This window comes from Carassius gibelio, chromosome A16, assembly GCF_023724105.1.
Source record: "Carassius gibelio isolate Cgi1373 ecotype wild population from Czech Republic chromosome A16, carGib1.2-hapl.c, whole genome shotgun sequence".
NCBI classification, from domain to species: domain Eukaryota; kingdom Metazoa; phylum Chordata; class Actinopteri; order Cypriniformes; family Cyprinidae; genus Carassius; species Carassius gibelio.
The window spans coordinates 20,863,873-20,891,599 of record NC_068386.1 but is presented as its reverse complement, the minus strand read 5'-3'; the positions used below and the strand labels follow the sequence as shown (position 1 = coordinate 20,891,599).

The window sequence follows — 27,727 nt, the reverse complement described above, 5'->3', positions numbered from 1 at the left end:
CCCTAATAAATGAAATTGACCCTTTTAATCTAGCTATGTCAAGTCAACAAATGGAAAAGTCAGCCAGCTATTTACTATAATGACAAATTGTACATTTCTACATTCAAAGTCAAAAACATAGAATTTTAGGAAAGTGCTGAAAGGACTTTTTCTGCCATCTAGTGGTTTAGAGAAGAATAATATTCAAATGCACCTTTTGCAACCTTTAGCTCTACTGTACCATAAACAGTAAACGTCCACAAACACATTACTCTACATCAGGGGTCTTCCACTAAAATAGCTTGAGGTCCAGTTATGAAGGTCTAAAAACATGAATGGATGGTATTTGCCAGACCAGGATTCGGACTGGAGTCTACATGATGTCAGATCCTCAAAACTTTTCTTTTTTTATTATTATTATTCAGCTCTCACCAGTCATAGCTGAGGAAGGAGGACTCTGAGGAAGTAGCTGCTCATTGCTTAGCGTCAGACTGTTGCTGCCTGGAGCCAGTCTGATCTCAGTGTTCATATTTGAAGTAGAGGTGGGACAGTGCTGGGGTAACAGGTCCTGACCTTCAAACACAGTCAGAGAACAGATAAATGAACAGATTAGTGTTTGCTTTGACATGGCGATTCAAAAGCACCTGAAGAAAAAGTGGAGTAATATTCTTTTTACTCCTTAGAATTTCACCCAAAGTATATCAGGGCCTTTAGAATCCCAACTTCAGAAACAAGTTAATTTGAATAGAATCCGTATTTGAGTTTGATCTTAACTGGACACTATTTTAATAATTACTGCAAATTTCATAATTCAGAGAAAATCATTTATTCACTAAGGCTTGTAAGTTAAATCAATAAATTAATTAATTTGGCACACAACTGGCATCACAAAAATCATAATACAACACGTCGAAATAATGAGAAGCAGCAGTGAAGATGTCTCTTAAGCCAAGCGAGGGTGAAGAGGGATACAAACAGACTCTTTCAGCATCTCCATCACCTGTTATATTTCTAGAGATAAGTCTTTTATATACTGGTATTATCTGATATGGTTATACATATGTAATGTTATTTTTATTAATATTATTTCCTATGAATGGTATTAATATATATATATATATATATTTTTAATTATTATTATTATTTTGCAGTGGCAGGACCTGACCTTGAATATAGTTTATTTCATGTTTTGCAACATAAAGGCTTACATTCAAATTGTTAAATGAACTTAAATTAACAAATTTAAGTAGTGAATAATGATTAAAATATATACATTATAACATATATATTATAAATGTAACTTATTCACGTGATGGCAAAACTGAATTTTCAGAAGCCATTACTCCAGTCTTCAGTGCCACACTGATCTTTCAGAAATTATTTTATTATCCTTATTTTGTGCTCAATTATTATCAATTATTATTATGGATCCTCAGTTATTAATTATGGTTTTTATTATGGTCTTTCCTGCTTACTATTTTTTTGTGGAAATCATCTGTTCAGAAATTTTTTAATGAATACAAAGTTCAAAAGAACAGCATTTATTTGAAATAGAATTCTTTTGTAGCATTGTAAATGTCTCGACCGTCACTTTTGATTAATTAAAATCAGCATATAAGAATAATTTCTGAAGATCATGTCACACTGAAGACTGGAGTAATGATGCTGAAAATACAGCTTTGCATCACAGTAATAAATAACATTGTTTTGTAATTTTATATTACATTTTTTTTCACTTTTCGTTTTTTTTTTTTGTAACAATATTTCAGTTTTTACTGTATTTTTTATTTAAAAAAAAAAAATCTATGCCGAGAACGCAATAATTTTGACTAAAAGGAGGTCAACTCCATAAAAAACTGTTGTCATCTTTGGAGCATTTTTACAACTTCAAAAAGTATCTTCCTAAAAAACAACTCATTTATGATTTAGCACACAACCGCATCCAAATTGCAAGTGGAAAAAATGATGTCACCTTTGGGGTTTGTTTAACCTGAGCAGTAGAATCAACAGAGAGTGCAGCAGTGTGTGTCTGCATAGTTTGCAAGGTTGTGTGTGTGTGTGTGTTTGTACCTGCTATAGTGAGTGTGATCTCCCGTGTACTGGTGGCAGGTGTGGACCTAGCAGCACTGGTCTGTACTAAAGCTTGTGTCAGACTGGAATTATTAATAGTCAGAGTGATTTCTGGAGCACTGTTGCCACCGCTTACAAGACCTGCAGCATTAGACACCTGCGACAGCTCCTGAGAACCTGACAAGACAAACATATTAATACAGGACTCAGGTTACATCTGGACAAAGAACTCAAAATATTCCTTTCAACAAAACAACTTTAAAGGTGATTTTCTCAGTATTTTGATTTTTTTGCACTCTCAGATTCCAGATATTCAAATAGTTGTATCTCGACCAAAAATTGTCCTATCCTAACAAACCATACATCAATGAAAAGTTATTTCTTCAGCTTTCAGATGATGTATAAATCTCAATTGAAGAAAATGGACCCTTATGACTGGTTTCGTGGTCCAGGGTCACATTTAACAATTGATGTTTAACATTTATCAGCATTTAAGTTGTAGAGTCAGAGTCAGCTCTCAGGTTGCTGCTTTAGCACCCAAAATAAGCCTCATTTTTAGGTGAACCCTTTAAAACCAACTTTTTTTGTTTTGTGAAAATAAAGATATGCACATGAATGTAAATTCATAATGCTATAAAAATATAGAAGAGGGAAATGAAAGTTGAAAATATCTGTCACCATCTCAGTTATGTCAACCCGCATTAAACTCATGGGTTATGAGCCTTTTTGAAACATTTGAAACATTGGCTTGCCTTGCACTGGCCACTTGATGAGTTTTAAGTTATTTTACTGTAAAGTGTCCTTTTTAGTGTTTGAGAATTCTCAATTATTGTTAATGGTGAAAATTATTTTTATTTATTACAATGAGATGTAAACTAATAATTAACATATTTCACCTACTTTAGTAATATCATTTCTGGAAAGTGGATTTATAACACTAAAATAGGCATAATTTCCTTAAGGATAAATAAGCAGCATGTTAATAATTTTCTTTTTTTGTATGTGAAATATGACCTGGGCATGGCTGAGAGAGAAACCTCATGTAAAAGAGAAGAATGGACAATGAAAAAAAAAGAGAGACACAAAGAAGAGACACACTGGCATTCTCCTGCTCGTTTGTAAGGTTACTGATGGTGACGCTGGCCGAGGCAGGTGGAGGCTGCAGCGAGAGGCCGCTCAGAGGGTGAAGGACTACATTAGCAGGAACCGACGCATCTCCAGCAGTCATGAGGTGAGCTGTTGTGTGCGGCGTCAGACCGGAGTCAGTCGTCAGAGAGTGAGACAGCAAACTGCCGTGCTGCAGAATACTGGGGTCGATCTAAACAGAGACAAACACACATTGCTGCATCATCGGGCTCGTCACTAACTAACTAACTAACTAACTAACTAACTAAAAGTAACTAATCTGAGTCTCTTTAGCTGTTACCTGCAAAGTGATGTTGTTGATGTTGCTGGGGTCTATCCCAGAGATCTGCACATTTGGACACACCAGGTTTGTAGGAGTGAGCTGCAAATGAATGCCTTCAAGTGTAGCGAGACCCTCTGACAAAGACACAGTCAGGTCCCCACCAGCTGGGCCAGGATGGGCAGAGAGAGAGAGAGAGAGAGAGAGAGAGAGAGAGAGAGAGAGAGAGAGAGAGAGAGAGAGAGAGATGGAGAGAAAACTTAGTTCATCCAAACCTACAAGACCTTCATTCATCTTTGGAACACAAACAAAGATTATTTTTTCAATTATCTCATAATTTTCATTGATCGAATCAAAGTCTTTAAATGGATGGACAAAGACAACGAGATTATACTAAAAATATCTTTATTTGTGTCCTTGTGTCCTGAAGATGAACACTGAGCCGAGCCAGATAACAAACGAGTTCATCTTCAGTTCTCTGTTCACAGCAGTTCAGTCAGTGTACTGTTTGAGTAAATGAATTACTCCGGGATATTGGTTTGTTTGAGCTCAGAGGGAATGTCAGCCAAATTTAAAAAGTTAACAGCTTAAGTCATTTGTGGATTAATGCGTATTGGAGACGCAAACCGTTTCAAACGATTCAGTTCGATTTGGTGAACTGAATGATTCTTTCGCGAACCGGATATCCAGACTGCTTTGTTTTGAACTCTCTCACACAGACACGGAAGAGAAGACAATGCTGAATAAAGTCGTCGTTTTTGCTATTTTTGGACCAAAATGTATTTTCGATGCTTCAAAATTTTCTTACGGACCCTCTGATGTCACATGGACTACTTTGATGATGTTTTTCTTACCTTTCTGAACATGGACAGTTTACCGTACACACAGTTTCAATGGAGGGACTGAGAGCTCTCGGACTAAATCTAAAGTATCTTAAACTGTGTTCCGAAGATAAACGGAGGTCTCATGGTTTTGAAATGACATGAGGGGGAGTTATTAATGACATCATTTTTATTTTTCAGTGAACTATCCCTTTAAGAAGAATGATGCTAGAATTGTAATTTTTGGGTGAAATATACCATTAAGGCTTGAGCTTTTAGAATAACAACTAGCATCACTGTTACACCTATTTGAAGATCCTTAAGGCTGCATTTAGCATTTTCATCATTTTTAACCCTATAAAAGAAATGAATTAAAGTTTATAAAAATATTTTTCAAATAAATAATGTTTACTGACATAAGACTTAAGTCCTATCATGGGTCTAAAAGAAGGATTTCAAACCTTTCCTGTCGCCCCTAAAACACTACACATTTTGGATGTCTCCTTTAATTAATATAGCTAAAATAACTGAATGAACCACTTTGTTGAGTACTCCATGACTGGTTGTAACTAATAACAGAGACATTTGAAAAGATGCACCACAACATGATTTTCCAAATGCATGGTAATAATAAATCTTCAAATTCAATTGTGATGCAGTGCTTATGTCTCTCGATGCATTGTTTGAGCCCAGTTCTGAATCTGGAGCTGTTCATTCACACATTATGTGAGACAGAAATGGTTATATGATGTACTAAATGACATAGGTTTGATGATGATGTTATGATGTAAGTGATATGTCAGGGTAGGTTGATTTACAACAACCTTGTTATAAACTAATAAGAAATACATTTGACTTGACTTTGGCTAGCGGTGTGAATGAACATATGATGTTTGTACAGTTTGTCATTACCTGACACAGTAGCAGGCAGTATAGCTTGCCCTACCAGCCCTTGCTGCAGCAGACTGGGGTCATATTGGCCTGCGAGCACTGAGTTTCCTGGGATGTAGATGCTAGGATCTGTTGTGGCAGTCTGTAATAGTCCTACAGAAGGCTGAGTGTCCACAGCTGAGGAGGGATGCTGAGTCTGAGAAACACTTTGGACTTCTCTTCTTCCTGAGCTTTGTGGCTCAGTGCTGGAGCTCCGCTTGGCCTTCCGGTCCGAGGGCCGGATGTGACCCTGGATGTGGGTCTTGCGGTGACCAGATGTCCGGAAGCGGAGATCACAGTGAGGGCACTTAAAGGGTTTGGAGCCAGTGTGTAAACGCATATGGACCTTGAGACTGCCCTTCGTGGAGAAGGATGTGTTGCACATGTGACAGTTGAACAGCTTCTGCCCTGCACAGAAACATGCACATGAACCTTTTAGAGCCTTAAATACAACAAGGATGTTGGTGGCTTTAAACATCAATGAGTCAGATCAAAACACAACACACACACACACATTATTGTAGCTTGTCAAAATATGAAATACATGAGAACTTATGAAATCATCCAAGTAGAACTGAATGTTTTTGAGTTTCTCTGTCAAAATGTTGAAATTAGGTTTTTGGTTGTTAGTTTTCTGGATTTCAATTGCTAGTCTGTTCAATTATTAGAAAATAATCCACACCCAAGGCACATCACCACCTAGGTTGTGCATTATTTTGTGCATATATAAAACAATGGTCCGTCTTTAATTATTTCTTATATGAATCTATTTGCACCTCAGTTTGCAAAGTCATTTAAAGTATTCCTAAAACAAAAAAACTGTTTCAGTGCCAATAATTTTATAATAAAAGTACACGTATTACTAATAAAAATGTAAGTAAAATTTCAATAAAATATATCCCTAACAATATAAGAGGAATTCCATATAATTAATATATTTTTAGTCTCTGACAAGCTACAATAGAGGGTTTCTATTTTTACATGAATCTTTAGGGGGGGGTTCATAGTGTTGACTTTTGGCAAAATGCATGGTATTCAAAGTGGGCAAAAAACTAACAAACAAACAAAAACAAAAAACCTTCCCAGCATTTTATATATATATAAAAAAAGGACTAGGTAGTATCTTCCCTCATTTTAAGTCTTTTAAGTCATTTTTTTTGTGCAGTTTTATCATCCACCAGGTAAAAAAATACACTAAGGAAAGTAATCATATATGTAATAAATGACTTTTTTAAGTTGATAAAGTAAATAAAAAAAATAAAATAAAAAATTACCAGAAAATACTATTCAGTTTACTTTGTAATTATTTGTGCCATTTATCTGAAAGTGAACTGTTTCCAAATAACTCGTACACCATTTTTTTTCTCTCAGTGTATTATTTATGGGATGAGTTAAATGCTGGAGTTTAAAACTTAGGGTTAGTGATTTGTACAAAACACCCAACACCAAATAGTAGTAATAATTGACTCCACTACAAAATATAAACACAAACACATGATTTACACAGAACTATATTCCTATATACATCTCACCTGAGTGCGTCTTAATATGGCAGTCCAATGTGGATTTTACTGTGAAAGACTTCCCACACTCATCACACTTGTATGGTTTCTCGCCTGTATGTATCCGGATGTGTCTGAAAAATGAAAGAAAACGTACACTCAGGCAAGCAATGCTAAGTTCTTTCCCATGAGTTGAATCCCTGATGATGTGAATAATGGTTGGCAATTATGACCCTATTCATAAATAGCTGCTCCAGTCTCATATATCGCCTTCATTTCTCTTAAACATCTCATGTCATTGTCCAGAATTGTCGATCCTTGCTCTTTAGATGCAGGTAAAAAAGCTATCACTATTCTGTTCTGTACTGCGTTTATAAACCATACTGACCGATTTTTAAACCGCTACCTCATTTTAGCAAATCAGAGTTTCCATACTAACAGATTCATAAAACTGCACCAAAAATCTTGCAATCTGTATGTTCGATTTGCAATCCTCACGTACCACAAATTGGAAGCCACTTACTCATTCTAGAAATCTTAACCACTGATTCAAAGCATAAAAATAAACTCATGTATAAATTATAAAAAAATAAAATAAAACAAAACAAAGTCCAATTATTCATAGATAAATTACAACTACTTACAATGCACAGACATTGTAGATACCATATGTGATATGGTTACTGTGAATGCATTGGCTGACGTTTATTTCCTGTTACTTTCATTGGCCTTTATCTCTCACACATTTATTCATTTAGCAATCAGAAGGTACCATGATGCAATACAGCAGTTCTGTCATTTACCCACTCTCAAGTTATTTTAAGACCTGAATGAGTTTATTTCATCCGCTGAACATACCTGTTATTTTGAAGAAAGTGGGTAACCAAACAGTTGCTGGTCCTCAGTGACTACCATAGTATTTTTAAACATTTAAAGTTAATAGGGACCAGCAACTGTTTGGTTTTTCCACATTTTCCAAAATATCTTTTGTGTTCTGTACAATAAATAATTTAAAGTTTGGGACAACATGAGAGTAAAATAATGACAGAATTTAAAGTGTTTGGGTGAACTATTCCTTTAATGACAAACTGCAGCATGTTTAGTAAAATTAGTCTGCTGTCGCGTTAATATACAGGCATGTTTTTCCCTCAACCGTTTACTTTCTCTTTAGACATAACCAACTTCATGTGTAAACCTTGTGTGTTTTTGACAATCAGACGTGAAAGATAACTAGTAATCAGGCGATGTTTAACAGGCTTTTTAGTGTGCACTTTAGGTGTACGCGCTCAGAAAAAGCGCATGGCAGAACAGCACGCAAATTAAATATTTAACTGGCAAAACACATAATAATGAAGTTCTTGCAAATTGCGTATTCTCTGTAGATTTTGTTTATTTCATCAATGGCACAAAAGCCGAAGTGGGTCCAGACTTTGCAGTCCACCATCCCATTAAAAACCTCTTTTTCTTAGGCTAGTTAACTTATGTTCACATTTCCCTCATTCACGTGTTGAGCGCCACCTCGGGGAGCCATGAGGTAGTGATGCTGGAAGCAAGGAAAACTATTTAGCTCCTTATTACATTAATTAAATATAGATTTTTGGCTCCAGCATATCGATTTTCGTATTGCATGGAGAAGGACAATGATATATCGCCCTATCTATATTTTGTCCCACCCCTATTGAGCAGATCTCTTCTCAAAGCAACTTGAGCACAAAACAAAACATAATTCTCCCTTTCACTAATGAAAAACACAAGTCAAACACATTTTATCAGTAATCCCCATCCAGTTCCAATGAAACATTTTGTTCCCACACTTTTACAGGCTATTAGTTAAACTCTACGTTAAACGTTTTTTGTGTTCATCGGTTTGACATGTTTTCATTTCACACATGTCCAAGCCACATCCTAGAAGCCAGTCACTGCCACAGATGCACCAACCTTTCGGTTTATTCTGTAACATCATGGTTATGAGTAATGTGTGACATCATAACCATGAGAATTTATAAACCAACCATATAAGCAGTTTAGATCAGCTGATAACACAGTTGACAAGACAAAACACAATATATGTTATTTTTTTTATATTCTATGCATTAATGAAACATATAAGATGATTACCTCACTAGGTCACTGGGCTTCTTGAAGCTCTTTGGGCAGAATTGGCAACGGTTTGCAAACTTTGGCTCTATGTTGAGCTCAACACATTTGTCTTTGACTTCGCTGATTCGATCTCGTTCAGCAGCTGTCTGAGCAAGAACCTTCTCTGAAAGAGATGCTTCATCCCCGGGGTCTCTCTTCGCCAGCTCTGCTGTCTGCTCTTCAGTTAATGTGATGATACCACTGCGGTTTCTTTTCATCCCTGAGCGGTCGGACTCATCATCCTCCTCACCTTCATCAGTTTCCAGAACTATGGACATCAACTATATGTTAACACCAGCGACGTTTTAAGATGATTTCACATTACTAACCTGGCTGTGTAAAGTTCCATTTAATTGTACAACTTGCAATGCAACCATAAACCCAAAAATGACTGTAAAAATTATATGAAGGGGTTATGACTTGAACTCTGAGGTTCACTTGCAAGGTTTTCACATGCAAATTTAGAAATGTTCTATTCTGATTTAATCCCTATGATTTAAGCACTGTTTAAAAGGGATGTGTCTCTTTGTTGGGTGCGTCTGTTGCATGCACAAATTCATTGCAACTCGATATCTGCACTGTCACAAGCGCTTTCATAACAGCAGAAATTGATAGTTTATTCAGAAATTGTTGCTTCAGTTTGTCAGTACCTTTGGGACCGACAGCATGCAGGAGTTTCAAGTGTTTCCTGCGCAGCATGACGGTGCGGAAGCTTTCATCGCAGACTGTGCACTTGAAGGGCTTTGTGTTCAAGTGGATGACCATGTGTCGGTTCAGACTGCCGTTAGTGGTGAAGCAGGTGTCACAAATGTTACACTTATAAGCCTTCACTCCTGAGAAAGCAGAAGAACAGCCACAGAGGCAACATTTATATGACGAGGCCAGGGTTTCAGAATGTATGATGAAATAGTTTTTTGGTAACACTTTTCAATAAGGTCCCATTAATACTTAGTATATACTAACTTAGTATTATACTTACTACTTAGTACTTAGTATTATAATAACATGCAAGTAACCCTAAGACAAACCCTAATCCTAACCCTAACCATATAGCAAGTACATAATGTTACTCAGTACTTAAATGTATATTTACACTGTAACAAGGACACCTTAGAATAAAGTGTAACCAAATATAACTATTCACATTAGCTCAAGTCCATTAATTAATATTAAGAGATACAGTTTTAGATTTGAATGAAATGTTCAAATGAACATGGACTAAGATTAACAAATGCTTTAGAAGTATTTTTCACTGTTAGTTCGTGTCACCTGTGTGTGTGTTCAGGTGTGATTTGAGCACTCCAGCGGACACAAAGCTCCTCCCACAGAGGTTACAGCGATAAGGTTTCTCTCCAGTGTGAGAGCGCACATGCTGCTTTAGGTGACTGGACTTTTTAAAGCTCTTATCGCACATACTGCACCTAGGAAACAAAACACAAATTACTGCACAAACTGAACAAAATATATGCAGCAGACTGTAGTACAACCACTTTTTGCACATAAAAGGATTTCTGGCTTAAGTAGATATTGGGACAAGTGAAGCACAAATCTTTGTTTACAAAGAAAATAATAGGATTTGTGCAAAATTAGCAAAATATGTTTTTTGTGAATAGTAAACAAGACAGTCATTCTGACATTTGGTGTGTACTTGGCTATTTAAGCGCAATAAACTGTGAAAAAGAACTCAATTCAGTTCTCACGCTCTGTGACAGACTTTATGTGAGCGTGTTTAAGATGTGTGTCAGACTGTGAGCGGGTACTGCATTATGTTTTTGTAAGCCGCTTATTAACTTTTTTATTAAACATCAAGTGCATCGAACACTGCATTTTCATATTCATGCACGTTTCTTTATAGCACAGAAATACTTACATATTGCAATACAGCTAAATATATTTACAGAAATTGCAAAAGAATAACTACTGTACACTAGGAGTTTACAAGAACAAAGTAGTTGTTTTCCTTTACAGATTTATTGCTTTTTTATCATTTTATCACAAATGTATTAGTGACAGGGCTGGTATAAAGACACATTCATTATATTCAAGACATATTCATGTTTAAGGTATGTTAACTTACTGATAGACTCTCTTGTTGATTTCATCCTCATCCTGGAAGTCTTGCGTCTGGATAGACAGCTGTAGCTCTCCTTGACTCGCTTCCTGCAATAAACCACTCGTCTACACACACACACACGCACACGCACAGACACACACAAACAATTAACATAACAATTTAATCTCACTTTAATTTCATGTATGTTTTCTGTATGACTCTGTGCTGTGGTGGTACAATGGTAAATGGATGCGTCAATATATATTATATTTATGGTGTGCTAATACTATGGAACATTAACATTCATTTACATTTAGCAGATGCTTTTATCAAAAGCGATACAATACAATATAACAGAGGAGCAGTGCGTCATCACAGAGCCAATAACAATCAATGCCAGGTTTCTTGAAAAGCTCTCGGACTATTATTTTTTTTGGGGTGGTGTGTTTGTACCTCGGAGTGTGTTACGTGCAGTATGTTGGGAGGGTGATAGCTGGCGGTCAAGGCTTGTGACTCCAGTGTGCTCGAGTCCTGAAGCTGCTGTACTGAAGAGAAATGTGCCTGCTGAGTAAATCCCTCAGATATGGTGAAACCTGCAACAGAGCACACATATATTTTATACAAAACATTATATTAACTTGCATAAGTTTAGCATGGATATATTTTAATGGGCTTGAGAGTTTCACTCTTAATCTTTAAAGCACACTATTCCTATTAGTATCAATGAATGCACAATGTATCTGGTGCAGCGTATTTGATTCACCATAATACAGTATCTAGGCACATAACTCACCATCACTTGGCTGAGACCCCCCCCCACAAGCACACAACTAACTAATGATTTATTTTATTCACCATGCACAACACAGAGCGATGCACACAGAGATGTGCTGTTTAAATGTCGACATCATAAATGTCTAAAGGATTGAAGTGCGTCTAATAATACACAAGCTTTTTGAGGCTGTTTTTATCAAACCATTACATTTGTGGCCAGTTACATAAAGTTGAAAAACAAAACCAAACAAATCCAGAGTTTATGCTTAACACTGAAACGTGTGAACTGCCAATCACGCAAAACAATTTTTTGCAAGAGACTATGTACAATTCAGGAAGTTAATGTTTTATTAAGGCAAGAAGAAACACCGCTGCATCCATTAATATTTAGTTTATATGTAGAGTTATGTTTCAGTCTTCATACATAAATGACTAAAACAAAAAGGTGGAGGCAGAACAATCTTCGTTGTAACGTTACTCAATGAGCTGCCTGCAAATTTAGTCCCAAATAAGTATATTTACAGAAGGTTGTACAGATGTTACCTTGCGTCATAGCCGGCTGTTCAAATGTGGACTGAGGCAGCGCGGGTGCCTCAAACTGTCCCATGTGAGCATGCTGCGCACTCACAAACGATTCTGTGGATAAACACAATTTTCATATTAGATTAAATCGTTTTTTTAGACATCAATCCCATCTTTTAATTTAAATAAAGTAATGATTTTATGTGAACAATCCAGTGGCATGCTGTGGTGTTCTGGATATCAGGACAACACAACACAGGACAAGCAAGTTCTCAAGTCTTTTTATTTTTATTTTTTTAGCAGTAAAACAATTTGAGCTGTGAAATAATACAAATGACACACACACACATCATTTTTAACTAAAGTAAGTTGTGCTGATTTGTATGCGTAAGCTTAACATTGCTATTAAGCTTCTAATATTAAATATAGTAATATTAAGTCCATAAGACATGTTTGCATTGTTTTACATAATTAAATGAGTTGAAATTCATTGTATTTCTTGGTCAGTTTTTATTCTTTTATTGAATGATTTTATTCAATGCTGAATCTATTTTTGTGCAAATGAGATGCTTAAAGACATTGTTGTAGAAATCAACATTTGTCTGGGGTCTATATTTCAGCAGTACATCAAATTGTTATTACAAATAGTTTCATGAACCCATAAGCCCCTTTTTCTGATCTTAAAATCAACTGCATGCAATAATGCATTAACTACAAACATGAATTTATTTATTTAAATGTTTTGGTCGATGTTGATTTTAATATTTAGGGGATATGATGTGAATTCATATTCTAGTGTGGATTAATCTATACACATCAGTACATTTCACAATGCAAATAATCGTAATAGTAAATGAGATACCAAAGGGTATTATTTGTTTCTTATACATTTTTAACTGTGAATTATTTTCTCATTCATTTTTGGAGGAGGCATTGCCTGAAACAAACGTGACCTCCAGTCTCACTAGCCTCTCAGTGTCAGTGTCACAGAAAACGATACTGTTAGAGAAACGGTCTCGTGTCCCTCTCACCTGTTTCTTGCAGAGCATCTTCCGCCAGCGCAGTGGGCAGTGTCACCTGTTGGCCGTCTCCCACCACCTCAAGCATGCTCTGGGACCCTGTGCCAACCACGGCTGTGGACGGCTCCATGTCATTTGAGCTCTGCTGCTGTTGCAGCTGTTGTGCCAGCTCATACCTGAGAACAAACACAACAAATACAAAATATGACTGTTAACTCGCTGCCTTACAGATATCACAGCATAACACACTTTTTATATCACTCATTGCATGTAAAGGGTGCTGGGAAGGAGCTCAGAGGATTTGGTCTTCATTTATGTCAATCAATCTGAAATATTTGGTCTTATTGCCCAGTAATATTGGATGACACTACACTATGAACTGACATAGAACATAAAAGGATCTTGTAGAAATCCATTGATAAAATATAATTCATAAAACACAAATCATATAACACAAGAGAAAAATTCGAAGATGCTTTGGGTATGACTTTTCAAATTTGTAAAATATGACAAGTTTAACTTAAATCGTACCACACAGTACACAGCGTGTTTGTGTTGATGTGATTTGTGCTGTATTTGCAGCTAAAAACAGATAAACTACTGCTCATATTTATGTGCATATCTTCAGAATGACCTACAATCCCATCCAATAAGAACAGCTTTCCATGATGGACAGGTTTCAGGGTGTTTGCTTGCTCATTAAAAGAATAGTTCCCCCCAAAAACTCTACATTTACTCTACCTCAAGTTGTTCCAAACTTGTATGAATTTCTTGAAATGAAACCAAATGGTTTCCGGTTCCCATTGACATCCATAGCATTTTTTTTCTTCTTACAGTCAATGGCTACCAGCAACTGTTTGGATAACCACATTTTCCAAAATACCATCTTCTGTGTTCAGCAGAAGAAATTGATAAATTCATACAGGTTTGAAACAACTTGATTTTTTCGTTTTTGGGTGAACTATCCCTTTAATGACCATTAGACAGACATGACAACTCGCCTGTGTGTTTTCATGTGCTTTCTGCAGTTGGGCGAGGATTTGAAGGTCTTCTGGCAGTAGGGACACATGTAGGGCCGTATGTCGCTGTGGGTAGTCATGTGGCGTCGCAGGCTCCCGCTGGTGGTGAAGGTGGTGTCACACAGCAGACACTTGAAGGCTTTGAGGCCAGAGTGTGTGCGGATGTGAGCTTTCAGTACGCCGGATGAAGCAAAGCCCTTACTGCACTGCAGGCACTTATACGGCCGCTCACCTGTATGTGACCTGCAAAACACACGAACACACTCTCACATTAGTCATTAAAACACTTCAACTGAACCATTTTAGGTTTTCATTTTTAAGTTCATCTTGTTGTCACTAACTACATCTATTTACTCTCTTTCTAGAGCAGTATTTGGCGAGGTGCGACTGAATGTACAGAATCATGTTTTTTGACATTTTGGCAAGCCAGTGTGCAAACAGCATGCCATCAGCAGTTACTGAATCAACATCTGAATCGGCGTGATTGCTTTTTCACATTTTTTCAAGGTAAACAGGGTTTATATGACAAAAGTTCTGATGATTCCCACTTGTTTGTCCTCCACAGGATTCCCCTTTCATTATTTTCGGACTAAATCTGTTTATTTCTAACGGTGCATAATTTGGACCTGATGTGCTGCTTAAGGTGACTTGACTTCTTGTAGGCTTTGCTGCAGTATCCACACTTATACGGACGGTCATTCTCCATGATGTCCAGATACTGCTGCAGTGCGGCCCGTGAGTTCTGGCTCTGCAGGAGCCCTGCAGGGAGAAGGACAACGTGAAAATTAATAAATAAATGAAATGAAAACATTCACATTTATTAATGATACTTCAGTCACCAGTCAGTGTTTTTTGGTGCACATGGCTATTTTAACAACCATATTAACTTCAGGACTGTTTGGATAGCGGAAAGATTTAAGCTGTGTTATATTATAGAAAATCTAATATATTTCTGAGAATATCGAAATATTCTGAGAATATTCAGTCTATCTATGGATAACAGTGAATATTCAATCACAGTGTGTAAAACATCTTTTTTTTTATTAATCCATTTCAGTTGTCAGTAGCAAACAAAAATAAAAAAAATGTAGAACAAAAAGTGTTAATACAGTCACAAATTAGTTGAAAGAGGCACAGCATTGTTTATATCAGTGTCAGAGAGGGAAAATATTAACTTTAAGAAATACTGTATGCCAAAGATTTGATAACACGGAGACATTCTCTTCAGGGATTTTTGCCTTCCAACATTTCAAGCTTTTTTCCCCTGAGCTGGGTTAATTTCTGACCCTGATTTAGACAGAATATAACTCTATGGTATGTGAGGAACAAGCTCAGGTACTGTTGTACTGTAAAGGTGCATGGAAACACTTTGCTGATGATCTTTCGTACCCATGTCTGTGATGAGGATTGGCTCCTGGAGAGGTATATCAGGCAAAGGCAGATTGCTCCTGGAAACTCTGGTTTTGTGAGTTTTTCGAGGGTATTTGTGTTTTTTATGGTGTATACTCTTAAAGTGTGAAGTGACATGGGTTTTCCTGTGGCCTGATGTACGGAAGAACTTCTCGCAGTGAGGACAAGGGAACGGCCGTTGACCTAAGGAGAGGCAGATAAACATGTCGAGTCAATATATATACAAACATATATTTTGCAAATGAAAGACTGCAGATTTACTCCTTCATTTGTTTACACATCTTGATCTGGCACCTGTTGAGGAAGTGTGCCCCATTACCTTACTGTTGCATTTGGGCAATTGTGGAAATTTCAAGACTATCAAAATGTGGAGAAAACCACTATCATTTTCAAAATATTACTGTCATTGTGCATGAAATGGATTTCAGGTGAGAATATAGTTGTTCAAAACTCAAATCTATGGTTTATTTATAAAGACAGCATCTATTTGAAACTTTGCGTCGGAGATGTGAGCTCCAGGTGATCACCAGGCGCTCGGTGCTCATGTATCCCACAGAGAGCGGCCTCACCTCGGCTAGTCTTTCTGACATTTGCCACTGACTGTGATGTCTCTGTAGTGGTTAAACATGAGACATAATTTGTTTTATATCTAACAGGCAATCTTTCGTCTCATGAATCCTTTTTTTTTTGCTCCAGGTCATATCATTTTGGCTGAGCACAAAGTTATGTTTCATAACTTTTTATATTTATTTAACTTTACCATAGTACTGTAGAGCACTGACTTTGTAGCATATGTTTGACTGAATTGTATGCTTTTGTCTTTATTTCCTATTATATGAGCCTCTTTTACTCTTATAACAATGGCTATTATTGTTTATTAAAACTGACATTTAACAAAAAGAGGCGGAGTTGTGCTTTGTCATATTTAATTTTATTATAAACATACATACAGTGAAGATAATCAGAGTTTATATGCACATATCGCCTGAACCACCTATTATTAAGTTTATATTTTTAAAATGAAAATGAAAAGAGGGTTGCGTTTAATATTTTGTTTTGTTAAGTATACACACAGTGAGGCCAACCAAAATATGTACGCATTTCCATAACTGCACTTTTGTGGCTAATAATATGTTTAAATGAAAATGAAAAGAGACAGTGGTTTTAGATATCATATTTCATCTTATTGTTAACCAGAGTAGTACGCTGCCATTCCATTCGCAGGATTACTAGGCTTGTGTCCTCCCATCCTCAGGAGTTCGCACTCCCAAGTCGAACTTGTCAAGTATGAATTTTGCATACTTGGTATTGAGAAACGGCTTAAGTGTAGTGAAGGTAAACTCTGCAATAGAGTGAAGGATTGGATACCCCTGATCTAGGACCTCTTGGACAAAGTATGTGCATGTAACAGAAAGAGTGATGTTCTTACCAGTGTGGAGACGCTGATGGACCTTCATGCTCCCAGATGTGGAGAACCGTTTCATGCAGTACTGACACTCGAAAGCTTTAATGCCTGTGTGGATCTTCATGTGGGCAGTCAGGGTGCTCTTGACTGCAAAGGCACGGAAGCACTGCTTGCACTTGTAAGGTTTCTCATGAGTGTGAATACGGATATGACGGACCAGATCGCTGGGCTTCTTGAACTCTTTGGAGCAGTATGGACAGCCATGCCACCTCACACCATTCTCCTGCCTGATGGTGCCTAGAAACAAACACAAATATCATATCTGCTATATAACTGTGTATACTAATGGAGACCACATTATCAGTGAAAACTGCCTCCAGTATAGGTCTATTCATCAGAGAGAATATAAACATAAAACAAAGTAAGTCAAATTAAATAGGTCTAAGACATTTAAACTGTGCATTTGAATCTTTTTTTTACAGGTAACTATTTAAAACAAAAAAAACTGTCTGATTGATATCTGGTTATCTAAAAACATATGAGAAATAAAACAAACACTTTCTTTTAAAAAACTAAAATCCAAATGTTTATTTCATTGAAATCCTACTGAATTAAAAAAAAAAATTAATAGATTTTTTTATTTGTGCACTCTAAACTTTGAAATTTTACAATGCCCTATAAACAACTTTGCATCAAATTTTGGACTAAATGGGAACTATCCTATTTTAACTTTTCAGATCAAGCTGTGGTGACTCTCATTTTATCCATTTAGTAGTGGATAATTAAACAAAGTGTTCCTGGCCTGTGAAGCATACCTAGCATCTGTGGAGGCTTTTTGATGATGCTTCTTTTCTCCTTTTTTACAATGGTGTCAGTAATAAGTATTTTTGAGGGGACTGGTCCATCACTTGTTGAAGTGGCAGTCGTGGCAGCTGTGTCTGGTTGAAGTTTTTCTGAGCTGCTCTGAGCTTCAGGCTGAACTGGAATCTCAGTCAGTCCACTGTTCTCCAGAGCTTGCTGTGGAAACATCAAATTCCATTAGAGCAAATGTTAAAGGAGTCATTTACTGCATTAAAATTTTTTGTATACTGTTTCCTGAGGTGCACTTACAAATTGAACAGGATTTTATATCAAAAATATTTTCTACCATGATTTTAGCCTTCATTTAATTATCAATTATTAGCCCTTTTATTAAATTATATACTTATAATTATAAACAACCCCAAGCTGATGGCATTTAAACTACTGAACTGCAAAAACAGTGCTCCAAAAAGGATGAACACAGGGTGTTTAACGAACCCCAATCGACTATAGATTATATTTTGATTAAATATGAGTAGGAAAATATGAAAACAGGGCCAAATTTTCCATGAAGTCAGTGATTTCAGTAGAATCTATTGTACAGGTGCATGATCTGAGCCAGGAATCACAGAAAAGACATGCCAGATTTACTAAGTTCACTCTGTCATCCAAAACAAGATCAGTCACATAAAAGCGCAGTCAATGTGATGTGAATGTCTGGCATGTATTGTGCAGAGTACAGGAACACATGGAATCTAATGACATCAAACAACATCTTGCACCTGGTTCAACCAGGTAGTGGCTTTATCTAGTCATTAAAATGCCTTCTTGAGTAGGTTTCATGCTACTTTTACTCTTTCACTGAAATAGATCTTGGTTACCTGTAGGATGTCCTGGTTGATGGCTGTGCCTATGGCCTGCCCAGGGGCAGGTGCTTGAGCACCGTCTGCCGTCACATGGTCAGACAGCTCCAGCAGCTGTTGGATCACATCTGTTACACCCTCGGCCCCTTCTGACCCCACTGCACCCTGATCAATCCTTGCATTTCCTTTCTGAAAACACACAGGTAAACTGCTTATGTGAGCATGACTGTGAACAAAAGGCTTTTTACACAACGTTCAACCCTGGGTTAACATCTTTGTATTCCTCTGGATCAAGGTCAAGCACAGTTAAGCTCAGCTTCACACATACAATTTCTAAAAGGGATATAATAATATTCCAGCCCCAAAATACAAATGCGCTCATCATTTACATTTTCATTTTTGTATCCCCTTCACTGCACGAGAGCTGTAAAATGAGTTGATCTCAGACAGACTTAAACAGACTGAAATCACCTGTGTTGCTGGCTCCTCAACTTCCATTACTGATATGTGCATTTTGCTGATGTGAGCATTGAGGCTGCCAAGCTTTTTATAGACACAGCTACAGTCCATACATGGGAAGAGTGGAACATCAGTTGCCTAAAAACAGAGATTTTCATTAACAAAAGCTCCTACTCCAGAAATGGGGTGATATTCTGAATATTTTCAAACTATTCAACAGTATTATTTTGACAATTTAAAATGAGCCAACACCGTAATTATTGCAACACTATCTTCCAGTAATTACCTAGAGTCTGGCAACCCACCACAGTTTTATGTTCCATGTGGGAACACTACAGGCACCAGTTATGGATTGTTTTCACATTTTTATAATTTCGTGGACAGGTGATCACAACATTTAACTAGATTTCTAATAAATAGGGATGAAACAGTTACTGGTTTTAAAAAAAAAGGGGGAAGGGGGGATAGTCTCTTAGATTCTCCCTGAGACAAAGTCCTAAGTCCTTTTTGCTCTTTTCTCTCTCTTTCCTGTTTTTTTTCTCTTGTTTTTCCTTTAAAAAAGAACTTGGTGCAAATAACAGGAAGCATGGAATCTAATACTAACACTGTTTTCTCTGGCAATTTAATCTTGAATAGTAAATTTACAATAAGGTTTTTCACATTCTAATTAATAAGACAAAATTAGGTTAGATATGTTTCATAGGGTATGGTTTGTCATGTATAAGAACTGGGGTTCTTTTTCAGTTGTATATTGCACTTATTTATAATAGCCTTTTTTTCTATCAAAAATGCACTAGACAAGTTGCACTTGATGCTGTCCTGTTTGCCCAGCATTAGATGTTGAAAATATTGAGAAAAACAAAGGGAAACAGATCAATTATTTCAACTGAGTTCACTTTGACTTTAATTCAAAGACTTTTTAATCTGTTCAATTTGGACACTAAAAATGGGTTGGAACTCATAACACGTGAAAGTTGGATGATTGAGCCACCAGTGCAATAACCGACCAGTTGGGATCACAACATATAAACTACAGCAAATGATCAAAAAACAGCAGAAAACTGTGCTAGATCAAAAACACTAGCAAGGCAAGAACAAGATTGAAAACACGGGAATAATGCTCAGTAATTTCCGCAAAAGCAAAACAAGACTTCACAATGATAGTGTGTTTGTGTGCAGTCAGGGAGGATGCGGAGATGGAGATCTCTGGGGTGTGAGCAGGAAGAATGGCAAGGAACGGACTCATAACAGAGACCCAAAACGCCTGCATGGTAGCCATGTCATGACAATGCTCTGGAGTGGCGGCCATTTCATGACGAGATGAGTCTCTGGAGTCCGTGATGTGAAGAGGCTCTATAATGGCAGCTGTGATGTGAAGAGGCTCTGCTGTAGCAGCCACTGGGCTAGATAACCAGACTAAAAATTTGAGATGAGCCAAGCTCTGCAGGCGCCGGAGCTTGACAGTGTTGCCCCCCACCGTTTCTCCCACAGTGAATGAGAATTAAACAAAAGTGCATAATCCAAAAATTTACAGAGTGGCCCTCGAGGACCATCTCAAATGAGTTTTGACTTTAGCAGTTCCTTCAGTCCATAACAGAAAAAAATCATTGGCAGCATAGGAAAGGTCTAGAAAGTCCTGGATTAGGTCCTCGAGGGAACAATTACAATGGAGCTGAGGATCCAAATGCAGGCTTTATTATAAATAGCTAAGTCAAAACAGGCCATTTCAAACACCAGCAAAGAACAGTTTTCAGGGCAAAACAAAGGGGTAATCCACAAAAACAGGCAAAGGTCAGGAAAGGCAGCAAATGTTCAAAAAACATAAGAAAACAGTCTAAGATCAAAAACACTGGCAAGAACAAGACAAAGATAACACAGAAATAATGCTCAGTAATATCTGAAAAAAGCAAAACAAGACTTCATAATGAGAGTGTTTGTGCACAGCTTATATAGTTCACTGATGGGAAACCGGTGTTTCTGTAATTAGTTTCTAGAGTGGGGATTGTGGGAAATGGAGTCCGGGAGGATACAGAGATGGATACCTCTGGTGGTGAGTGGGAGGAATGGCAAGGACTGGATTCATAACATATAGGAGGACGTGATTGCAAATAAATATATTCATTTATTTAAAAAAACTTCCAAATACATCTGTCTTACGTTCAATCAGTAGTTGCCTAACTAGATGGAGTGACAGGCCAGCTGACCCACCTTAAAGTCCCTTTAAGATTAAAGAATTCTATAGTCTTTGCCTGCCTGGCAGGTCACATGACCGGTCAGTGGCACCTCCAGCCAGCCAGCTGTATACTAAAACCCCACTCTGTTTTATTTCAGCTGATCTCTGTTTTGTACTTGCACAACACTTCATTGCAATCATTTTACAAAATGTTATTTGTGTGGAAAATAGTATGAAGTCTGTAAATGGGCATTAATAAAAGCCAGAGACGCTGAAGATGATCACAGAGAGAAATTACTTTAGCAGGCAGAGCAAGCTCAGTGCTCGCAATGCACAAAATATTGGAAGAAAATCCTAAATATTGTTTTGAAGGTTTATATAAATGTGTTTTATCGCAGAGCTTTAATTACAGTGGTAACCAAGGAAATGCTGTATTCCTGCTGTTCCATAAGTGCCACCTGCTGTCAAAGAGTGTATCTGCACTCTCATTCTGACAAAAACTGCTATTTATATTCTTTTTTACCTCTGATTCACACAACGTCCAAAATGTTAGAACTCTCCTGAGGTCTTGCAAAGAGCGATTGTTTTGTGTCTTTACACATCAACGGCTACGTTTACATGCAACCAAATAATGTGATTGTAATCAGACTGACGGCTCAATTGGACAGAAAAGCCTTCATGTAAATACCTTAACTGATTCGATTGAGAATGTAATTCCGATCGGATTGAAAGGGGTGGTTTATTCCTCTTCTAATACGATTGTGTCTTTATCAGAAGTGTCACTTTGTTTACAGCCGATTGCTCCAATCTTATACCCAGTACTAGCAAACCAATTGATTAATCTCTGTAAATAATTAAATTGCTAAAGTTTAATGGTTAGTATGATATTTATGAGTGCATCATCCTAGAGTGGCAATCTGCTTTCAGTCAGCACTGTAACTGGGTGGGACTAAAGCTCCAAATGGACTTATCATGGTGATAGAAAGACAGAACTAAAGAAGAAAATAGCAGGTAACTAGGGATAACAACAAAGGTATTAGATAACGACAACTACAACAAAAAAGTTCTAATAGCCTTTTTTTCCTCTCCTTTAGGGTCACTACTAATTGCTATCAATGTTGTGCTGCTCCAATGTTTATTATTATTATTTGCATTTTAGTTCTGCTCATGCCAAGATACAAATGTAATAATTTTTTATTATTTTGTTGTGTGTAGAAAGAACTTCATCCTTATGAATGCAAGTATCACTGCAGCACTACTATGAAGACATGATATTTGGATTTCTCCATTTTTTTTCTGTGGCATTAATATGAACAATTATTTGATTGTTAATTTGAATGACAAATGATTATAAATACTCTCTATCACACACAATTATTTGTGTGTTACAAAAACAATCAGATGAACACATGACAGGTAATACAGAGGGTGTTACCTGAGAGTGAACTCGCTGAACATGCGAATGAAGGTTTCCTTTTTGGGAGAAAGAGGCAGGACAATGCATGCACATGTGAGGTTTCTCCCCTGTGTGTCGCACCATGTGTGTCTGCAGCACCACCTTTTGATTGAAGGCCTTTCCACAGTGATTGCATTTATATGGCCTCTCACCTGTAGCACACAAAATAAACCGTCAAACAGTCTACAACACAGGTTCATGAAAATATAAATATTAGTGTTGTCTTTTGAAATACAAAAAATGTGTATTTGGGTTTACCTGTATGAATGCGAATATGTCTAACAAGCTGGCTGGGTTTTTTAAATGTCTTCCCACAGTGATGACAAATGTTCCTGAATCCTCTCCGATCAATGTTCTTATAGTTTCTTGAACTTGTTAAAACAGGCCTTAAAATGAATTGAGGAGTATGAGCAACAAAGCTGAACTCAAATACAATCAAAACTGATCTGATTATTTAGCTCATAGTAAAAAAAAAGAAATACATTCATATGCATATAATACATACATGTATTATATATATATATATATATATATATATATATATATATATATATATATATATATATATGTATGTATCAAACAGACATGGTCTCTATGGCATAACCTCAAAATGCTTATTGAGAGTCATCAACTAAGTTACAAACATTGCAAAATATAAATAATAGGACTGGGGTGTTATATTTACATCCAAATCCCTTATACATTGAGCCACCCACATGCTTTAGGACTTTTAAAATCCTTGAATTGTTGTCTTTTAACACTACACAACTGTCTGATGTCGCTGATGTGATTTCCAGTCATAACACTTCACAGGGCAGGAGTTGGAATCACAGACTGGACTAGATATTTAAAATTCTAAATATCTCAATAATAAAATCTAAACATCATGTATCTGCATTGCATTTGTGTCAGAATTGTGAAAATTCACACAAAGCAATACTTCTGATTTTGGGCTTTTGTTGGCAACATGAGTTGTATATTACTATCTCAGTTTCACTTAAAAAGATTTACGTGTATTTAGGATATGGCATAATTTGAATTATTAGATATAAATTTTTTTCTCACTGGAATACACATCATGATTTTTGCCCACACTTTCCGTAAGTCAGAGCCAGTCTCAATTGACAATTTTCACAGAAAATACCACTGTGATTCTTGGTCACAGACTAAATTTTTTCGCTTGAGACTATTTTAAAGGTTATTGAACATTAAAGGGTTACTCCACCCAAAAAAAAAGAACAAAAAAGAAAGAAAAAAAATTACCCCCATGTTGTTCCAGACCCGTAAAAGCTTTGTTCATCGTCAGAACACAATTTTAGATATTTTGGATGCGACGAGAATAAAAAAAGACTTTATTCAGCAATTTGTCTCCTCGGTTTCTTTCCATATCACCATAGCGTCATTTTAGAGAATATCCACTGAACGCAAACTGCATATGCTATTCGGTGTCAGCCACGACACAAGGATATGTTTTCTATGTGCATATATGCTTCGATTTGAACGAAAACAGCGCATCCTTGTGGTGGGGCTGACACAGAAGAGCGTACACTGCCTGCGTTCAGCTCATATTCTCCAAAATGGCACAAGGATGATGCGGAGAGACACAGAGACAAATTGTTGAATAGTCTTTATTTTTGTTTTCTTCGCGCACAAAAAGGATTCTTGTCGCTTCATAACGTTACAGTTGAACCACTGATGGTAGATGGACTATTCTGACGACACCTTTCATACTTTTCTGGACCTTGACAGTGTATTTTACTTGGCAATTCATGGGACAGTCACAAGCCTTTTCATCCAAAATATCTTAAATTGTGTTCCAAAGACAAACTAAGCTTTTATGGGTTTGAAACGACATGGGGTAAGTGATTAATAACAAAAGTTTCAGGTGGAGTATCCCTTTGATATTCTACATTTAATATTCTGAGCCAATTTTAGATTGAATATTGTGTTTTTTGTGTACTTCTGAACACTGTAGAGCATGTTTCTGCCTGAGTTTATGTTCGTTAAGTCTTGAAAGTCTAGCAGTGTGTGATTCTCAATCATTTCTGGCATGATGTCAAGTTTTTCTGTGCAGCCATTTACAAAGGTAGAAAAATGTATGATATGTTTTTAACGGCATGTTGTTAGAATAAACTTTAGACAGGGTGGATTTATTCTTGACATATTGAGATTCAAAATAATTTTTGCCACATATTAGAATGAACTTATTTAAAAAGAAGTTCACTCAAATGCACAAATAATTTGCTGTGCCTGAAGAGTTTAGTTTGTGCAAAAATGAAATCCATGCTATCATGTTTTCTCATTTGCTCACCCCCATGTTGTTCCAAATTTGTATGACTTTCCTTCTTTTATGAGACACAAAAATAATTTCTGATAAATGATAACCTGGCTCTTTTGGTTGTCTCTTATAGTGACCAAATTTTTCCATTTTGACTATATAAACTGTGGTGGCACACAGAAGTCATTTGTTAACATTCGACTAAACATCTCCTTTTGAAGAAAAAAAAAATGCACATGCAAGACAACAGCATTGATTCAACAGTAATCACCATATAATCACACCTGAGTTTAGAATGACTTTTCAAATGTTCTTTCAGCTGGTTTTGTGTTGAGAACTCTTTGCTGCAGGTCTTGCAAGTGTGTGACTTTGTTCCACTGAGTTCTTGCCTATGTTCCTCAAGATGCAAAGAAAGCTGACTCTGAAGAATAAATTCATCTCCACACTCAGAGCACAGGAAGTTCTGACAACACAAAGCATAATACTGCTAGAAATAATGCAAAGACTGAAAGACATGAGAATTCTCCTTCTGATGTACAGGATCAAACTTAATTTGTATTTAAGTCGAGATACATATATCAAAGATTCAATTACTCAATCGTTCAAAGAAGAAATGTCCAGTGGATTTATAGAAAGTTGTCTGACCTCTTCTTTTTCGTGTATCATGACATGAGCCTTTAGACTGGCCACTCTTGAGAACTTCTTATTGCATACTTGGCATTTGGGATCACTGGTGGTGTGAGTGGATTTATGAAGGCCAAGATTGTATTCCACATTAAAGGACATAGGACACTGGTCACACCGATATGGCTACATCCAGGAAGAAATAAGGAACAGTTATGTTATCAGCAGTTCTTGACAAGAACACTTAATCTTACTACCAAAACAGGAAAAAAAATATATAATTATAGTAACAGTGATGTGGGAAGAAAGCTGCTTGCTCACTGAAAAGCATGTGTTCATAAGGCTGAAAACAGAGTAATATGTATGTAAAATGTATGTGTATGTAAACATGAACAGCTGTCTCGCATCAATTGTCTTTCTGATATGCATGAAAATGTTTTCACTGTGAAACAGTACAGTAATATTCCCAATTGAAATTTCTGAAGGAAAAGGTATCTATGCAGAACTAGAGGTATTTATAAGTGGCTAGAGCAAAGGGGTTGAACAATGTTTGGATATACAGTAGCAGGGGTCTCCAAAATCTGTCCCGGAGTGCCGGTGTGCTTCAGAGTTTGGCTCCAACTTGCCTCAACACAGCTGCCTGGAGGTTTCAAGTAATACCTAGTAAGACCTTGATTAGCTGTTTCAGTTGTGTTTGATTAGGGTTGGAGCTGAACTCTTCAGGATAGCGGCCCTCCAGGACCGATTCTGGAGACCCGTGGGGTATAGCAAGGCCTAGGTGAGGTTAACTGAACAGTAAAATTGTTTCAGGGATGGAGCAAGTGTAAATAAGAATAACATGCACTGTTAACAGTAAGTGCAGTAGGCTTTTAGCAACGATGATTTACATTTTTAATTGTTCACAGCATGCTTATAAATACTGATCTTACTTCACATGATTATAAGTTGGCTATGAGGCTGTTAAGTAAGTATATTATAATTTATACATTACCTATTAATATAAGCATGTGTTAAATGATAGCCTATTTCATATGAAATTCACTTATCAATACAGTACAGATCAGGTATTATGTGAGTTGATATTGTGTCTCTTGCCTTATCATTGACCTCATGGTCTCGTAGGTGTCTCTGAAGTTGACTCTCACTGGGAAAATTCTGGGAGCAAATATTACATTTGTTTTCCACGTGCTTCTGGTTTTCTGAAATTGCTTCCTGACCTCCATCTGCAGGGCAAAAAAGAACAAAACAAAACAAAAAAAAAATACCGTGAATGATATATTCAGAGATTAGAGTAAGATAACAAAGATTTCTCTCCAAGCTTCAGTTGCTGTGCAGACATAATGCATTTTAGATCTGAAAACAGACAGGAACAACTATATTTTTCAACTATTTATGACCGCATGCTTTTGCACAAAGCTCCTAAATTGTTAATACCTGAAGAATTATTATTTTGGGGCAATTTAAATTTAGACCTCAACTGTTCAATAGAGGACACCTCCTCATTTTCAAAAGATTCTTTACAGTGGTTATACCAACTTTTCTCCACAATGTGAAACCATTATCCATTATTCCAGGAAGAAAAAAAATAAATAAATAAAATTGTATTGTATTGGAGTAATAGGTGACAAAGTTCGGGCTTTCCCTTCCCAACTCCTGATTAATGTTCACACATGTAATGTGTTCCTATCCTGTTCTGCCCTAGACCAAAGATTTTTTTAACATCTAAAACAGATTTCAGAAAAGAGGTCAAACAATGTAGATCACAATTAAAATAATGATATAATAGATGATCAGTTTTGCATCAGTTTATGATAAATTGCTTGTGATGCTAATTGTGACTAAAGGCCCGTTCACACCAAGCACGATAACTATAAAGATAATGATAAAGATATAGCTCTAAAAATCGTTCTCAGTATTAAAGAATAGCAGAGTCCACACCACAACTATAACAAAGACACAGAGAAATGATATCATTGGAATCACTTTCAAAACTATTTTTTTTCCATCTGATGAACCATAAAAATA

The 27,727-nt window shown here is 36.6% G+C and overlaps 1 protein-coding gene across 2 annotated transcripts in view; it reads right to left on the bottom strand.

Moving 5' to 3' along the window:
• LOC128030056 (zinc finger protein 236) overlaps positions 1-27,727 on the bottom strand; it is a 39,810-nt gene that overhangs the window by 7,009 nt on the left and 5,074 nt on the right. For both annotated transcript variants that reach the window (XM_052617532.1, XM_052617531.1), the window contains exons 2-26: positions 26,798-26,925; positions 25,724-25,888; positions 25,363-25,541; positions 23,059-23,186; positions 22,780-22,952; positions 19,184-19,309; positions 18,731-18,901; positions 17,864-18,065; positions 17,073-17,345; positions 15,623-15,826; positions 14,860-14,992; positions 14,216-14,476; positions 13,227-13,390; positions 12,217-12,309; positions 11,353-11,492; positions 10,924-11,024; positions 10,116-10,267; positions 9,497-9,679; positions 8,826-9,114; positions 6,738-6,841; positions 5,188-5,613; positions 3,476-3,621; positions 3,148-3,367; positions 2,050-2,226; positions 412-552 (exon numbers count right to left, since the gene is read on the bottom strand). In XM_052617532.1, coding sequence (XP_052473492.1) covers positions 412-552; positions 2,050-2,226; positions 3,148-3,367; positions 3,476-3,621; positions 5,188-5,613; positions 6,738-6,841; positions 8,826-9,114; positions 9,497-9,679; positions 10,116-10,267; positions 10,924-11,024; positions 11,353-11,492; positions 12,217-12,309; positions 13,227-13,390; positions 14,216-14,476; positions 14,860-14,992; positions 15,623-15,826; positions 17,073-17,345; positions 17,864-18,065; positions 18,731-18,901; positions 19,184-19,309; positions 22,780-22,952; positions 23,059-23,186; positions 25,363-25,541; positions 25,724-25,888; positions 26,798-26,925 — 4,479 coding nt within the window. The remainder of the gene's footprint in view (positions 1-411; positions 553-2,049; positions 2,227-3,147; positions 3,368-3,475; positions 3,622-5,187; positions 5,614-6,737; positions 6,842-8,825; positions 9,115-9,496; positions 9,680-10,115; positions 10,268-10,923; positions 11,025-11,352; positions 11,493-12,216; positions 12,310-13,226; positions 13,391-14,215; positions 14,477-14,859; positions 14,993-15,622; positions 15,827-17,072; positions 17,346-17,863; positions 18,066-18,730; positions 18,902-19,183; positions 19,310-22,779; positions 22,953-23,058; positions 23,187-25,362; positions 25,542-25,723; positions 25,889-26,797; positions 26,926-27,727) is intronic.